We start from the raw sequence: 17,589 nt of genomic DNA, 5'->3' as shown, positions 1-17,589 counted from the left end.
CAGTTGGACATCCCGCACATCTATAAATCCTTGCACCAGGCATAACCATGTACACCACAGATCACCAATAGTCTGCACAACTCACCAAACGACACACCATTCACATCACAATAGAAGCTTTGTATTAACAAACGTAGTTACAATATGGAGTGCTGCACAAACTAAAGCTGCAAATATCATCTCAACGCGCGTAGGAACTATCAAAGCAACGCAAACGGATACGAACAACGACAATGAAAACAGATAAGTACAATGATGATGATAAAAAAATGATTCTTACATTTACACAACGGGTTCAAACGTTTCTTCAACATAAAGCGATGTACTGAAGTTTTCTAACTGGAACTGAGTCAAATTCAAGAATTCTTGTGCTTGAATGACCACAATCGAACTGAAATAAAATACAAAAAATCTCTCCTTAAAACCCAACTTTGATAGCGTTTTCATGAACAAATACGATCGTTGAGGACCCATATGATTGACTCACAAATCAATGCCATGAAACTTAACAACAACCATAACATTTCATAGCTGAGCGACGGATGGGTTGATATAGCAACCTTTAGCCATCTAAATAAAAATTGAGTAAGATACAATGATAGTATAAGTTGTTGTATGCCGCTGGTTTTATTACGTAATTCGTAAGACGAATCCTTCTAAAGATCAGTTGTGTGCAAGTTAGACGGATAAACTTAGACATAGAAATTTTAAGAAAAGTCTAACACAATGCAACGTTGATTCACCGTCATTGCGTGTGATAAAAACAACGGTTTTTGAAGACAGAAATCAAGTGGTTCGTTGGAACCAACTTCGCTGATGGTTATTTTGCCATTTTTATGGTGTTTTAAGGGTTGATTATAAAAAAGAGCAACTTTTCCTCTTGCAAGCACAAAGAAAAACGTTTAAAACACAAAATGCTTGCAAGGATTTGAACAATACTCAATGAGCTGAAAGGCAAACAATAATAAAATGTATTGAGAACCCAATAAGAACAACTATGTCATGATGAAACTTGTTCGATGGAGGAGATGCAACTATTGCAGAAGACAACACAAGTTTTTGATGTGGAGCGTTTGCTATCGTTTTTACTGAGACCTTTGCCGAAAGTATCTATGTAGCTGGACGTACGGAATTATTGTACGACCAGTACCACAGCACAAGCAACAATAGAGGTTGTTGCGTTGCTTTACACTTCAAATAAAAATATCCGGACTGAACAAAAGTCTTTTGAAGAATCTAAATATACAACAAACGTCACAAACACGATGAGTCACCAAACAAGCAATTCATCCTTTTTTGCACTGATTCAACGTTTACAGATGTTGGAGCAATGTAAAAAAGTAATGATTTGCTTGCTTTGCAGCTTTTGATCCACGAAGTTCAGAAACGCATTGCAAGAACGGCTATTTACCGCCATCTAGCGATGAAATAATTCACAAGTAACATGTCACTTCAACGACAAGCGAAAACCTGAAACGTTCATCCAGTGTAAACCTGGCCACATGAGTGTCTTCAGTAGCGTAGCCAGGAATTTTGAAAGGAGGGGTTTTGATCACCCAACGGCGGGGGGTCTGGGGGGCCTCCCCCAGAAAATTTTGAAAAATTACTTTGAATTTGGTGCATTCTGAGAGCATTTTCAACAAAAATGTGGGTACGAATATTCCTGTAAAATGGTGCTGTCCGGTACCATAGCAAAAGGATAAGATCATGTTTTCTTCGGCATTTTTCGGAAAAAAAGCTAAGTCTCTGTGTTTTCTTGTTGCTAATTCCTGGCTGAGATGTTTGAATGTTTGGTATTGGCAAAACTCGCTCTTTTAATGCAATTTTGTTTAAAATTAGGCAATTTTTTTTTTTAGACTGAAAGCATCATTCTCAATATCGTGACGTCACACGCGTGCCTAAGGGGGGTTGTAACCCCCAAAACCCCCCCCTTGGCTACGCCACTGAGTGTCTTGAGTTACAAAAGTTGACTAAAATACAGCTTCGAAAGACACTTTATTGTATGTTCAGATACGGAAAACCTTTGTAGCTACAAAAAAACAAGAGTGCATTCTCTGCTTCAAACTAACTCACAGAACGTGATGAGTTGAGACGATTAGCTGCATCATGGCAACTTAGTTCTATCTGTGAAGAAGAACTCTGCACGATTAGCCATAATTACTATAACGTGCTACCGGTGCAATTTAGCAATGCAGTGTGAACGTTTTGTGTATGTGTCAGAATAACCAGAATCCAACCAAGTACAAAATAAAATTGATATAATTTTGTGAGAAATATAACTTTGCTGTTCTTCTCAGTGAAACATAAAATTACTTGAGATTCGAACTGGAAATGTTGAAACTTTTGAAAGCAATTTTTGTTTTTATACAACTAGCAATGTCAATTATACAAATTAAATCGGAAGAATTAATTGATATGCTAGAGAGATGAGGGAGACCATAGATCAACTTGCAAGGGCAAATAGAATGGGAAGGTGCTAAGAAGGGAGAAAGTAAGTTTTCTCCGCAGGGCATTGACTTTGAAGGTGGATGGGAAGAAACGGGGACGTCTAAAAAGAGCAGGTGAAGAATGAGGCAGACAAGGTCGGATTGAAGGAGGAAGATGCGATGGACAGAATGGGATGGAGAAAAGTGATGACAATCGCTGGAAAGGATCCATCCTCACAAGTAAGGACAAAACCAAATTTGGATGATGATGATTGAATGCAAACAAAAGAAAAACGTTACTTAGTAATGCATTTGATAGTTGCACCGGAAACCGTCACTGCCAGAAAAGGCGTGAAAGTTTGGCCAAGATGAGTTGAAGTAATATGCAAAGTTTTGTTGCGAACAATTCACGCTTATGCAATGTGAACAAGCACGATCAAGTATTGCTAGATAGATACATCTGCAGTCTATTTGGGGTTTTCTTAATGACTAATACGGTTTTGATATACAAGTAGTTTAAATACTGACTATTGTATGGTTTATGTGTATAAATGTTGAGAGTGGTCAATACAAGTTTCAAGCAGGAGATAAGAAATGTCTATTGAGAAACATAATTTGAAATCAAGTTTTCTTCAGATACCCGTAACTCCAACAGTTGACAAATCTTCGTTGTAAAACATCGCGCAAAACATGCACTTTGCGATTTGTGTTTTCTTCCATTTATGTTCCAAACAACTCGAATTATGAAGGAAAAGCTGTCCAAGGAAAGATATTAAAGTAATACTAAACTTGTCAGAACGAAAGCTTGCTATGCACGGTGTAAATTGTAAAGATATGTGTGTATGTAATGTATGCTAGCATCCAAGGAAATGAAATCATCATCATCATCATTGAAAAACCAAGCAAACGGTGCAGACCTGGCCGAAATACATCTGCAATGTGCGCAAACCTCAGCGTGATAAATACTGCAATGAAGATAGGACATCAACAATCACGATTGCAACACTATTTGACGGTTTTACAACGTTTCAATACGGTGCAAAAAATAAATAGTTTACACTCTTACAATGGCTTCCTAGCACCAGTAGGAAGACCAATTCGGCAAGTTTATCTTTGACTGGGGTTTTTCCGAGCACTAAAAGTAGAGAAACCTCATCTTTGACGTCTTCCACCAAGACAACGCCTGACTTGAACCACGAACGAATAAAGACAAGCTACGGAGCACTGCTCACTCTACAGTATCACCAGAGTGAGGGTTCGCTATTTTTTTCTTTGTTTGAGACAAGCGAATATTCTGTGCATGATCAGCAATCTCTCCTGTAGCGAGTCCTTGCCGAGCACGCTCGCTTTGACGCGATCTTCGACAGGAAGAACAGCGAGAACCCACCACACCCAGTTAGGTCCATTCTCGGTCTGAAACAATTAAAACTGTTTTTCGTTGCCGTTGTGATTTAAGTCTCGTGGGATAAAGCGATAAGATAAAGATATAAGATAAGATAATTGATAAGATAAAGCGAAATAGTTTGAAAAAATGTTTGCTGTTAGTCTATATTTCTGTCATTTCTTTCAACCTCGAAGAATTTCTTTCTGGGAAAGCGAAGAGAGGTAGGCCTACAGACAGAGTCACGCAAGGACCTTCACAAAACTATTCCGTCCTGCAAGCAATAGGTGAATACGACCTGGTGCGACCGCATTCGCAACCTGTTGTTAACTGGGCGTGAATAAGTCGGTCTCTCTCGCAAACCGCCTCGGGCGAGTCAAGCGGATGGTCAACCTCATCGACTACAAGAGCGCGTGATTGGCAATAGTTTGATTGCACAACACGCACAGTGCTGTGGAGTTTTTCTCAGAATAACGCAGAATCAAAAACGGCTTTTTACATTTTTTTTCTCTTGATATCTCTGATTAAAATTACCACATTCCAACCTACATCGTATAAACTCGTTAAAGCAAGATGCTATGCTTCTCTTTCTGTAGAACGGCAAGTAAAACTTGTTCATTCAAAGCCGAACAAATCACCGCTATTTGAAAGGAACTATAATAGCATTTTTTTTTGCATAAAAAGCCAGATTTTTCACACAAGTAGTTTCTTTAAAAAAGAACTTCAACTCACGTTGATATTTGGGTCTCTAGTAGGAAAAGCTCCAAAATGTTTTAGGATTCTTTCTTTAACTGCTGCCTCTAGCTGGACAAACCATATTTGAGCTTCCATGTAGACCTTCAAGAAAAGATACGGTTTATTGTATTTTTTTTTAATTAATGTGCAAGTTTTAACGTTTTGATATAGACAGCATCACACTAACTTAACATGAGCAGTTGAGCACTTAAAAACATTGAAGTTTATGCTATGGGTTTATCAGTATAAAAAAATTAGTTCTATGAAAAGTTTCTATAAAGATAACTGCTTAACAGTTGTCCCATTTTATTGTACCCAATCAAGCACTCACCTTCTCACTGAGCCTGTTTATCGTTTCAACGTTTGTGATTGGCTTGTCAACAATGTAGGTGATTTTGGCCACGTTGTAACCGTCCTTCACTTGGCAATTGGATGTCTTGAACCTCCTGGAGCCGATGCTGTCCACTACAGACCGACCATCAGAGAAGAAAGTCACATCCCGGACTTTAAGAAGCGTTCCGATCTCATGGTGACTGTAAAGTAAAGACACATTTAGTTCAGGATTTTTTTTTGGAAAAAATACTCACTCGTCAGGCTGGACAAAATACACAACATATCATTGGAATACCCACTTTTCAACAGAAGGTTCTTATTACGTACTCCTTTCTAGATTTGACTAAAAAACGTAAACTGAAAGAAATACCCCATTAAGAGAACCAACCGCACTTGACACTTTGTTTCCGGTATAACAGATCGACAATAGGCACAGCCTCTTGATGTAAGCAAACCAAACTCATCAAGACAGCAGTTGTTGAACTTATCCATCAAGCTATCAGCTGTTGAAAACATCACGTACGTTCTGTCTTTGTCAGGCATGCACATCCCGAACTCTCGTTCGTTGTGGTCGAGACAGCGCCTCAGCATCAGTCGGTAGCGAGGTTCGAAGATGTGGAGTGGGCAGAGGACGGAAGGAAACGCGATCGTGCACACGAATATCGGCTCACGAGCTCTGTCAATGGTGCATTGTTAGCGTGATTTGTCGTGATTGGTCAATGTTTCTTGTCAGATTGTTACGGCCTTGGCCCATAAAAACATGATAAATTCGACACAATTGGGACTGTAAAGAAGAATCACTATTTGGCACTGAAACCAGCCAACAAGAATGAAAACGAGAAACTTCAAAGTATCTAAAAAGACTAGATTAAACACATGACTTTAGATTCTCTAAAAACTATCAGTTATGTTTAACAAAAGGCAGCAGGTGGATAGCCACTTTAAAAATTAAAAGCAAAACAAAATTTATAATGAATAGTGACAACACAAACAAGTGCTACTTTTTATAAAAAAAATAAAAGCTATTTTTAATATACAATAGAATGTCATCAAATTCGAATGAAATACAAGAAACGAATTGTATTCCCTACTCACAATAGCTCATTCATTTCGTCTTGATGTTGCTTCAGCCGCTCCTTATAAGAATCGGGAAGATATTGTTGAATTATAGCCTTGGAAACATAGTCACATGTCGGGTGTCGTTTTTCCAGAGTTTCAGCTAAATACTTCTGCATCGGATGCTTGCACAGGGGGCACGCTGGGTTGTGATCTAAGCATCTGTGTGGAAGCGAAGATTGTTCAATCATAAACCTTGTTCGCTACCTTGACATTATAACTTATATGACGTAATGGATATTAAGTTATGTAACATAACCAATTTTAAGTTACGTAATGTATTAGACAAAAAAATGTAGAGGCATGTTAGAAACACGTAATCATATGATTAATCTATTTCTTAAAAATGCATGGTCTTTCCTGTGTATCAAACGACAATTATACAGTAAGACCTTTCTTACCTTTCAATGCACAGTTGACAAAACATGTGCCCACAGAGAGTGCAGACAGGGTCATGGAACAGCCGCATGCACAAACTGCACTCGAATTCCGAGGCGTCGATCAGTTTCGGATCAATGACGCGTGGTTTGCGCGGAAGTTTGATGTTGACCAACTCCAACACTAGAATATTACGTTCAAAATGAAAAGCCGAAGATGTTAACCCATCCAGCAAATTAGGACTTTTTACGTTGATTCAACGTCCGCAGACGACTGAATAGTGATTAATGGCAAAATGGGTCTCATCTTTTGCTGGATGAGTAAAAATAAGAGCCCAGCACCTCAAAAAATGAAGATGGAAATCAAAGAGGCAAATCATTTTTTTCCTATCATTTCAACGTCTGATAACATCAGGTCTTGAAACGATTTCAAGTCATAACCCTCCCTTGGAGTTTCCTACAAGTCAGCAGTTGTGAATTGAGCAAGCGACAACTGAGCCAGCAACGTTTCAGCAAGTGACTGAAGTTGGTAAATAATGAAACTGAGTAGGTAACAACAGAGCAAACTATAACTTAGCATGTCACTGGTCAGAAAATTTAGTTTGGCAAGCGATGACCAAGCAAGTCTGACGTGAGCGCGTAAACCGTGCTCATAAGCACGTAAATTGACATAATGTAATTGCTGAGTTGAAGCACTTGCTGAGTGATCCGACGACCTATCAAACACTGTATTACAACGTGGAAAAGTATTATTGGCGGGGCATGTTCTATATTTCAAACCAATCCATTAATAAAGTCAGTAACGATGAAACAACGCAATTTACTTTACAAATGTAGATGAAACGACCTGTTTTAGCCTGATTCTGCGGGGGTTTTGGCCTAGGTTTTGTATCTACATTTGCGAAGTAAACAACGCTCATGCTGCTAAAAGCGAAACTCAATCTATTGCAAACAACGTAATGTTTGTCGAATATTAACGAAACGATATGGTTTCAATTGGCGACGTTGAAACGATGTAAAAAGGCAACTTTTGTTAGGTAGGTGTATGCTATAAGGTAATGGAAAGTTTAACTACAGTCAAGTGTTCTTTTGGTTGTTGAACAAATAACAAAATTCAACAGTGTTTAAAAGAAATCGATGTTCAATGGAGTTATTTCGCTTGAAGCGATTTATCGCATATTGATATTACATTTACAAAAACCCACTTGTGAAAATGTATTTCGAAAGATGATAAAGATTAAGAGAAAAGACATGCCCAGGTGTTATGTAACGCAAGAAGTCATTGCATAATAAGCTATCTGTCAATATAACGATTTTATTGGAACGTTACATAAGCCATTCAGTCAAGCCCGCAACCAGGGGGGGGCATTGGGGGCATTTGCCCCCCCCGAAATTTTTTGAAAAAATTTTAAGCGTTCTATGCAGTATGAAATGTATTATGAATAGACGTGCGTCGTACACGTACAGTCGTACAGCCATACTGTAGAGCAGGGTATCCCAAACTGTGGTCCGCGGACCATTGGTGGTCCGCGACGACTGCACAGGTGGTCCGTGGCGATATGACAAGAAATTAAAAAGTCACACATATGCGTTGTACAGTACGTAGCCTACCCAGTCAAAGATAATTGCCGCAGTTCTTAATTAATACAGAGTTGATTTACTCTGACGTTACACAACATTTGGAATTGCTTTCTGCACATTTCAAGAAGTACTTTTTAAAAGAGACATATGAGAGTTTCGACTGGATTTTAAACCCTTTCTTTGTAACAAAGACTGATCTGTCAGGACGCGAAGAAGAAGAATTAGCCGAATTATCATCTGATCGAACTTTAATGCTTAGTTTCAATCAAACAGAAACAGCTATTGCATCTTTCTGGTTGAGTGTTGTGGAGGAATATCCATTGCTATCGCAAAAGGAAACTAAAATTTTATTGCCTTTTGCCACGACCTACATGTGTGAGACAGCATTTTCATCTCTTACCAACATGAAGACAATATACAGGTCCAGACTTTCCGTGGACCCTGACTTAAGAGTTTGCCTTTCACAAATAACTCCCAGAATTGATGACTTATGCAATAAGAAGCAATCCCATCCATCTCATTGATGTTGTCAGTTTTTTAAATAAACAAAATTCGGTTTTATTCATTTTTACCATTGTATTGAAATTGGGGGTCCGCGAATAAACAGATTCACAAATAGTGGTTCGTGGCCCAAAAAAGTTTGGGAAACCCTTCTGTAGAGTGTAGACTATCGAAACCGAAAGTAGGCTACGCTGGTTGGAAGCCATGCTAACGATTTCGTTCGATAAATTAGGCTGGCATCCTCATTATCTGTTTCGTTAGCGTATACATAATGTCAGCATCCATCATCACCATAAAAAGCGTTTAAAAACAACTAAATAATTCGAGATCAAAAGCAGCTACGACAGCGTGGTGAATAAGTTACTCAGTTGGGCTTAGGCATTTGTAAATATTTGTATTATCGTAATTTTCTTCCTTGGGTAGTCATAGCTAAATGAGAAAAGGTTACAAAGGCTAGTTTCCTTTAATGCTATACTAAACAAAAACGTGATTGACATAAGTTATGACCACTGAACCGTAACATGGTAGTGCCACACTCTCTTGTCCCTTATCAATGGGCGTGGACATTAACATAAAAATGTCACAATGCATCATTTTAATGCTGGTTCTTTGATAAATATTAAATGCCCCCCCCGAAAATAGTTGCTGGCCTGCATTCAGTCGAGTACTTTGTGATGTTAATGTTTGACTATCGGCCACATCAACGCGTTATATAACAACTAATTTGCAAAGGAGATTCTTTCAATACACGTGAAGATTTTTTTGTGAAGCTGACACGGCAATGCTAATATCAAGTTGTATGAAGCGCTTAGCTCTTTTTATTATACTTGCTAAGTCTCAAATTGAAACATCAAGTTTTTAACACATGCATCAGTATACAGGTAGGCATTCGGCGACTTTTCACACAGGAGGCTTAATTTAAGCAAGAACCATTGAATTTCATGCTTAAATTAAGCCTAATAGTACTGTAGACAAGGTAGGTTGGAGCATATTTTTGCACTTACAATGGAGAGTTGTCGAACTAGCTATGCATTTAAATAAAAAAAGTTCTAGTCAAAGTCGCAATCAAATTCAACATTGCGTTGTTGTGTCTATTAAAAAAAACGACACAGAACAAGCCACAATGGTGCCAGTTCTACGTTGAACTGTTAAAGTGTGAAATATTCCAACACTGCGTGGATAAAACTGCAGCAATGCAAAACGGACATGCGTACTACTTATACTGTAATGCTAAAGCTTACGTTCTTTATCAAAAGTGGAATTCTGTAGCATGCGGAGATCTCTTGTCACAGAGTTGTCGATTTCAAATAAAGCAGTGTCCAGAGAGCTTTCTAAACCCGATGAGATGTTCGGAATTTTACCTAATTAAAAAAAGTGAAATTGTTTGCTAAAACAACCAGGATCAAAAACCAACAAAGTGACAGAAAAACAAGGTGGATATCGCTTTAATATTCGACATCATCTTCATTTCAAAGATCAAAGTAAGAATGGTAGAAATTAAAAGATTGTTATGAATACTAAAAAATGTTATTATAGAAGTATCCAGACCCATCGTCGTCTCAGTAATTTCTACTGCAAACAGCGACCATGACAGCGATAAAGATTTTTGACGGAAATTATGTTAAAAAATGAAACATCGATACTCGCTGTTGCAATTTATCGCTTAAATACCTTCCACTTACGTAATAAATCTATATATAGATAAGTCCATCACTTGCATCTCGTAAAATTTAGTGTAAGAGCCTAGACAGAGAACAAACAAGGTATCAGACTTTAAAAAACTAGTGCTTACATAAAACAAAACGTCATATATAAATAGCTTGAAAGGCTCACCTAAACCATCGCCAAATGAGACCTCGTTGTGACCTTTATCATAAGACAACTCAAAGGTAAGAAGCACACGTGTGTTGCAAGAAGCCATTGCCCCAGTTTTTCTCTGGACCTTTACCAAGCTACTGTCAACGTCAGCAGCTTCGGTTTTAGACTGTTGTGGAGTAGGCGTGAAGCCAAACACACTGATCACCGTTGCTTTGACCGCATTGCTGTTGTCACTGTCTTTTTTGCACAGTTTTCGCTTCATGAAAAGGCTACGATCCGAGTCTGACAACAACCGCTTGTTAGTTGCAGGACTTGATTCTGGCGACGACGAGCAAGACGGCTCAGGCAGAGCTGTGTTGCGTTTAACCTTGACATCTTCGTGAGCTGATTCCACGAGCTTTGTCACAATCTGAAGAAAGTATAATGTAGATGATAAAGAATGTTGTTAAAGTGACCACCTTCGACAAAAAAAACATGACCAACCACAGTCAAGACACAATATAGGCATAAAGTTGGGACCAGTCAATATTATTGTTATAGGGAGCCACCAAAAGACTTTCATAAAGGGGTAATATAACCAGAAACCATGTTCAATGGAACAAATTTTATCAGTGTGTATTCCCCTTCTCCGTCTTGTCATAAATTAACATAATCTTCTGCTTTTCATCGTTAGAGAATGCAACTTGGCAGCGCTTCACACTCATCACGTTCGCGCTGTTAAACGGCGAAGAACAAAGTGAAGTGGCAGTGCTATTAGCTGAAGTCTTGTGCTCTCAACTGGTTTTGGTGCGTTTTCTTCGAAAAGGGGCGTTAAAAAAATGGATGGTTCAAACAAAGCTACATTCCAACTAATAGTTAGTTTCTCATTGATCAGATCAGAAAAAATCCTAAGCTGCTTCATGATCATGATTCGGAAGAGAAACTTAAAGTGTCTATTCTTATAGAGTTTCCCGAGTACCGATGCTGGAAGGTTTGAAACTGAACATTTTAAATCAATTTTTTTTTTTCCAGCACAATATTAACGTGTGAATAAGATGTAATATAATATATTTGCTGTTTTTTTAGTTTGTAGTAAAATAAACACTGAATCACCTCATGAATCCTGTTTTTTACAGTCACATTGTGTGGATCGAGCACGACGCATATAAGCATTGATAAAAGGGACTCCTCAAAACAGTGGAGTTTGAATAAGATTTCCCCTTTTACAAAATAAGCCTGAAAAATAAGTTCAAGTAAAAGTAACATTACTAAAACTGAGCACCTGAGCATGTTACGCAGCCACAAAAGGCACTTATGTTGTTGCGTCGAAGATGCATTTAATTCGTGTAAGTTTTCATTACCTCGGGCCATTTGTGGGCAAGTAAACTTGCTCGGATAGAATCTTCTAGAGCTTGATCAAGTTGGTTCAAAAGATAATAGGTCTTAGCTCTGTGTAGCGTAGCGATGTGGCTGTTTGGAACTGAAAGTAACAACAAAAACACGTTTAAAACTTTCAATACCAACTACACATTTGAAAAGCCGAATTCAGAACAAAAAAAGCTCCGGGTCTTCATAGAGAAGCTTTAAATTCTTTCCATTAAGCAACAGTACGGTGCAAATAAACAAGTCAAAACTGAAAGGATTAATGCAATATTTAACACATTACTTTCGCGTGGTTTCCCTTTAATCTCATCTAACTAATAGCACAAAAAACAAAAACGATTTTGTTTACAAAAAGCTCAGCATTTATGATGCTATAAATCTTTTTTTCTCTCTCCGTTTTGCTTCAAAGAAGCTTGGTCTTTACCTCGAAATATCAAGGTCAACCATAAATCTAAATTAAAAAGTTTACATGAACTGATGCTGTGTGTTTTTAAGTTAAAGCTAGTTTTAAGTATTTTTGTTTTTAAAGCATTGCCAAACGAAACTCCTCCTTTTTTAAAAAGTAAAAATTGGTAACATACTGATGCTCAAAGCCTCTGAAAACTTTTGTAGAGCTTCGTTGTATTCTTCATTGTTGAACTTTATTAACCCTTCAGTAACAAGAGCCCTTCCGGACCACTCTTTAGAGTGGTACTTCTGTAGGATCTTGTTTAAAATGTTATTGATTCTACAAAAAATATTAGATTGACAAATAAATTAATCGTGGGATATCAACACATACGAAGTGGTACGATATGTCACCAAAGCTTGGCAATAATTCTCCCACAAAATCTTTTTTTTCCGCACGTAAAAACAGTTAGTTCCACATTTGTTGTAAATTTGTCCACATTATGTTCAATGATGTAAAGACTAATTCAATCGTACACTTGTTTGATACCAAAACACAGATTCACTGCAGACGAAACAAACAGAAGTTTACAGTGACCAACAATGCAATTACTTGTAATCATTTGCAATATCTTCAGGGAGTTGTTTGCTGCAGACAATGCAGGATTTCATGTTACTTTGCACAATGCATGCTTGGCAGAACGAATGTCCACATGATAAAGTGACAGGATTGTGCAACAATTCACAACAACTTTGGCAAGAAAACTCATCCATCTTCAAATAAGTGCCTACAAAAAGATGCTGCATGTTTCACTACAGTACTTGCATCGCATTGTTATGAACTAGAAGAACATGTCCGTAAAACCTAACAAACTTATAAAAACTACACATTGTAAGTAAATTAAGCCATACAGCGATGAGCCATAAATACATATGAAAACATGATTAAACAATATAACAAGAAGTGTGGATGCTCATTTTTGTGTTCAATTAAAATAACTTATATTGTATACACTACAGTATATGGTGTATAAAACACTAATTACTAAGATGAAAACTGCATTGTGAGTAATTGACCCCCTGCTTCATGACTGATTTTCAATTATACCCCTTAAAGAAACCTTTCGTCAAAGTACTGCACAAACTCTGCGGCAAAACTCGCTTAAAAAAACTCTACACCCTGCATTTCTAGAAACTTCTTTCAGTTGACCCTGACAAGTTGTTTGGTGCTATGACATCAAAGTCATGTTAAGATGACAAAAAGTTTAACCAGCTCTTGTGACAAAACATAGCCATAGATTCTGAATGATTCTGGCTACGACAAACTAGTTATAAATGTCCTTGCGTGTTACACAAAGTATTGAATAGTTGTTATAGATAGTTATCAAAAAGTTATTGTGGCAATATCAGTTGTAGAAATCGTGAAGTTGTAAAATTGTAAAGCAGGCTCATAAGCTGCAAATTGTATTTGTTGTGAATTTCGTTAAAAATGTTTTTTATCCTTGTTCAATGTTCATGAGTTTCATGTGATTGACTGTTATCTGTTCGAAGCAGTAATTTAAGGATATTAGGCAAAGGTCTCAAAAGTAGCACTATTCAATTGACTGCTCGAGTTTGATATTCTATTAAACTACATCATCAATCTTTCCAAAGTCTCTTTGCCATGTTAGAACAAGAGAACGGCAAGCAACTAATACCTTTACATAGTGTCACATACTTACATTACAATTTACATAGTCAAATGTACAATCCAATGATACAAAAACTGAAAAAATGTGGACGTTTGGCAGCATACAGGCAGATACTGTCAAGCAATAAGAGTATTTAGGTTGAAAATTAAATAAAAGAAAACAATATACAAACATACCACTATAAAAAAGCTCTTGGTCATGATGTTCAGCCAACTGCTCTGTTCGTTGAGCTTGGGAAAGTGAAGAAGAAATTCTGTCAACGAGAATTCCAAGTAAAGCTTCAGTTGTCCTGGAGCTTATTTTGTTCTCCAATGAAGATATCTGCGATACATAATTACATATATTGTATATAGTAAGCACTAAGCAATAAACTAAGTTTCTCGACAAAATGTTCAAGATTGGATAATAATTAATGTTCTTTGTTCGCAAAAACATCTGAAGCTTTGCTACCTTATACTTTTGAACAATGCAATAGCCGATATAATATATATATATATAGCTAAATTGAGACTTTTGCATTTTTTCATAATTTCCCAATTTCAAGGATGAAAAAGATAAAATTGTCATTTCAACTTTAAAATGTAATTCTTACAATCTATTTAACACAATTATTTAACATGAAGGCCCTTTGCTTCGATAATTTTGGATATTCTCTGGCAAAACAGTGAACAACTTCTCTTCACTTCATCGGAATCGAGATTCCAAAATGCTCTTCGAATAGCTGCTTTTAGAGAGTTGAGGTTAGGGTGTGGAATTGAGGGGTCTGCTACTATTCGGTGAGTTCCCTATTCAGTGAGAGCCTGTTTCGGAAAGTTCCCTATTCGGTGATTTTTTAAATTTTTTTTTGAAAATTATCGGGTACCGTAGCCTAATTATCATTGCCGCTTTTACATCATTTTAACGTCGCTAAACGTTGAAATAAGACCCTAACCCCTTAACTCCTAACTCTAACCCTAAAACGGCAATGATAATTAGGCTACGGTACCTGATAATTTAAAAAAAAAATTAAAAAAATCACCGAATAGGGAACTCTCCGAAAAAGGCTCTTACCGAATAGGGAACTCACCAAATCGGACTCACCAAAACGGGCCATTCCAGGAATTGAGTTAGACTGTTTTTCAATCATGCTGAATAGCCAACAGTCGCAAACGTTCATAGCTGAAGAGCTACTGGGCTAAATGTCTTTCATGACAAACATGGTTCTCCTTTAGATAAGTTTAGACTTTTCTTGCTCCATGGGCTGGCGAAGAGTTTTGATTTTAACCAGCATGACTTTGGTAGCATCGTAGTTTCTATGAATCCAGGGCAGCAAAATATCATTCAGAATCTTCAAATACTCCATTGTGTTGATTCTAAGTTCAGCTTTGATGAAATGAGGAGGCATCACCTTGCCATGGCTACAAAAACCGAGGACTTTAGCTTTGCATCAGGTGAGCAACTTCTGAAGGGTCACAGGCAATATCATAACTCGTACATTCTCACGATTTGCAACTTTGTGCACAATAAACTTTTTCTCATTGAAAAAAATGCAAACATGTTCTCCTTTGTTCTTGAGACAATTGAGAAGCTTTAGACAATTAGACATCTTTCAATCCTGACTGATCTTGAGCGAGCAGTGAAGAGGTTGCAACATGTTTTCACGTAAGACTTAATCCCAAGGTCTTCAACTCTTCATTGACTGCTCTACTGATGATTCTGTGACTGACATGGCGTCTTTTGGCCAGTTTTGTCATCGACTGCGTTGGATGTGCCTTTATCGAACTTTTCAGTCCTGCCATCAATGTTTTTGTTTGCTTTTGATCCTTTAGAGGGCTGTGGAGGATTCTTTTAACTTTCCCCTCAGTATCAAACTTGGCCATAACTTGATAAACTGTCGTCTTTGAGTAGCCAGTGCTCTTAATAATATCGAAAGGACTGTTTCCAGCACATCTAAACTCGCATATGGTTACCCGTTTCATTAATTCTTTCATGTTAAAAGAAGTTTGTCTAAATATTACTATACCATCTTGTAGAATACTTTTATAAGATTATCTGCAGAAAGTTTCATATTAATTAAAAAAACAAAAAAAATATAATTATGCAAAAATAAACAAGTTATAATTTAGCTGCAGAATCCTGCATACGGTAATGTACACACAATACTTAAAGAATCATGTATATACAACTTACCTGGTTTGCAATACAGTGCAAAGTAAAGCGAAGCTCTCTTGACTTTGGATTTTCATTATGTAATTGCTTGGACAATGCAATATCTTTCATCAATTGTTTCTCTACTTCCCATTTTGAGTTGGTATTTACTGTTTTGGGGTAAACTGAAGAATTTTCCAAAGGCACAGATTTCGATTTGATTTTCAACTTCTTAAAAAATGGATGTTGAATGTTTGAAGTAACTTCAAACTTTGACATTGCAACGTATATAATATTTTTTACAACTTATAACAATTAGTCTACAAGAAAATAAAAAGCTGTTAAGCATAAAGAATGTAGGCTACTGGTAACTGAAAACAACCACACACTCCTTGTCTGGTTTAAAAACACTGAATGTTGTCGACTGTCGTTACCATTATCCACATGACTATGTGCATGGTTGGTTGTTTTTTGAATCTTTATCCTTGGACTGACAAAGCCTTGATTGGTTATTCCTGGTAGTTTCACATACTTGTAGAGGCTCTTGACGCAGGGCCGGTTACCGAGACTGGCAGAGTGAAGTTTCCGATTGTTGAAGTCTTGTTGCCAGGGAATTATTTCATTCATTGGGTGTCGCTGAAAGGAGAGCAGTCCTGAATGTGTTGCTCAAGCGCACACCCCGAGAGGCCGAGAGTCGAATCAACGCCACGTGATCTTGAGCCCGGCGAGTAACCACTGAGCTATCGGGGTGGACATTGTGCAATAAAACCATTGAAATATGGGCATTTTGCATAGCCTAAACAATGAAAAATAGTTTCTTTCTCCAAAATTACCACAAAACTTAAATAATATCACAAATATAAAAGTAGCTTACGCCTTGAACAAAGTGACACAATGGTAAAAAAACACCGCTATTATATCATAATTAAAACAAAAAATCTTTAATAGCAAAGCATATGATGCGAATAATTGAAATCTAAATGAGGCAGCACTAACTTAATATGACAACCACATATGTTTCAGTTGATTAACCGACAATGAGCAACCATGGTCTGTAACGAGGACTTTACAACCTTGATTTTAAAAAAATCTTGACGAGTTCAGCTTTTTAATTTGAATATCACTGTTCTTAACTCTGATAAATAAATGATTAAAGCAGTGATTCTCAAACTGTGTGCCGCCACAGATTCTCAAGTGTGCCGCGAATCTTTTTGAAATTTTGGAAAAGAACTGTATAAATATTTAAAATAAGCCATTCAGACAAGCATGCGACTTAAAAGCGCTTTAACTCCTTCAATAAATGATAAATAAGCACATGTGACGATGAAACCAATTATGGCATTGCCGATACAGCAGGGTAATTGCCACGTCACTATTGGGCTGCTATGTTAGCTATTGCTATTGCTAACATTACTTCCCACCATTGGAAGCAATGAATCAAGCAATCTTTCTGCAGAAGAAGAACAGCTCATTGATTTACGAAACGACCCATTTTTTCAAACGCTGTTTCCACAAAAAAACTTGGATGCGTTTTGGCTGTCTGCTTCCAAATCCTATTTCATGATCCGTACAAAAGCAATCAAAATTATATTGCCATTTGCAGAGGTGGGCAGTAGCGCGCTACTTTTTTGGTAAAAGTAGCGGTAGCGGCGCTACTTTTTTGGTAAAAGTAGCGGTAGCGGCGCTACTTTTTAGTTGGAGTAGCGGTTGCAGTAGCAGCGCTATTTTTATTCCAAAGTAGCGGTAGCGGCGCT

The 17,589-nt window shown here is 37.4% G+C and overlaps 1 protein-coding gene across 1 annotated transcript; it reads right to left on the bottom strand.

Moving 5' to 3' along the window:
• Nucleotides 1-105: 105 nt before the first annotated feature.
• On the bottom strand, nucleotides 106-15,981 carry LOC145786750 (LON peptidase N-terminal domain and RING finger protein 1-like). The gene is made up of 14 exons (XM_082598481.1): nucleotides 15,878-15,981; nucleotides 13,885-14,029; nucleotides 12,631-12,805; nucleotides 12,212-12,357; nucleotides 11,609-11,727; nucleotides 11,361-11,483; nucleotides 10,284-10,677; nucleotides 9,692-9,811; nucleotides 6,393-6,552; nucleotides 5,971-6,153; nucleotides 5,399-5,551; nucleotides 4,874-5,075; nucleotides 4,540-4,644; nucleotides 106-3,839 (listed from the first exon to the last, which is right to left on the bottom strand). The coding sequence occupies exons 1-14, from the start codon at nucleotides 15,965-15,967 to the stop codon at nucleotides 3,687-3,689; spliced, it is 2,268 nt and encodes a 755-aa protein (XP_082454607.1). The 5' UTR covers nucleotides 15,968-15,981; the 3' UTR covers nucleotides 106-3,686.
• Between the last annotated feature and the right edge of the window lie 1,608 nt (nucleotides 15,982-17,589).

This window comes from Aplidium turbinatum, chromosome 17 (assembly GCF_918807975.1).
Source record: "Aplidium turbinatum chromosome 17, kaAplTurb1.1, whole genome shotgun sequence".
NCBI lineage: Eukaryota > Metazoa > Chordata > Ascidiacea > Aplousobranchia > Polyclinidae > Aplidium > Aplidium turbinatum.
Note: the sequence above shows the minus strand (reverse complement) of the source record. Positions and strands in the feature narration are given on the sequence as shown.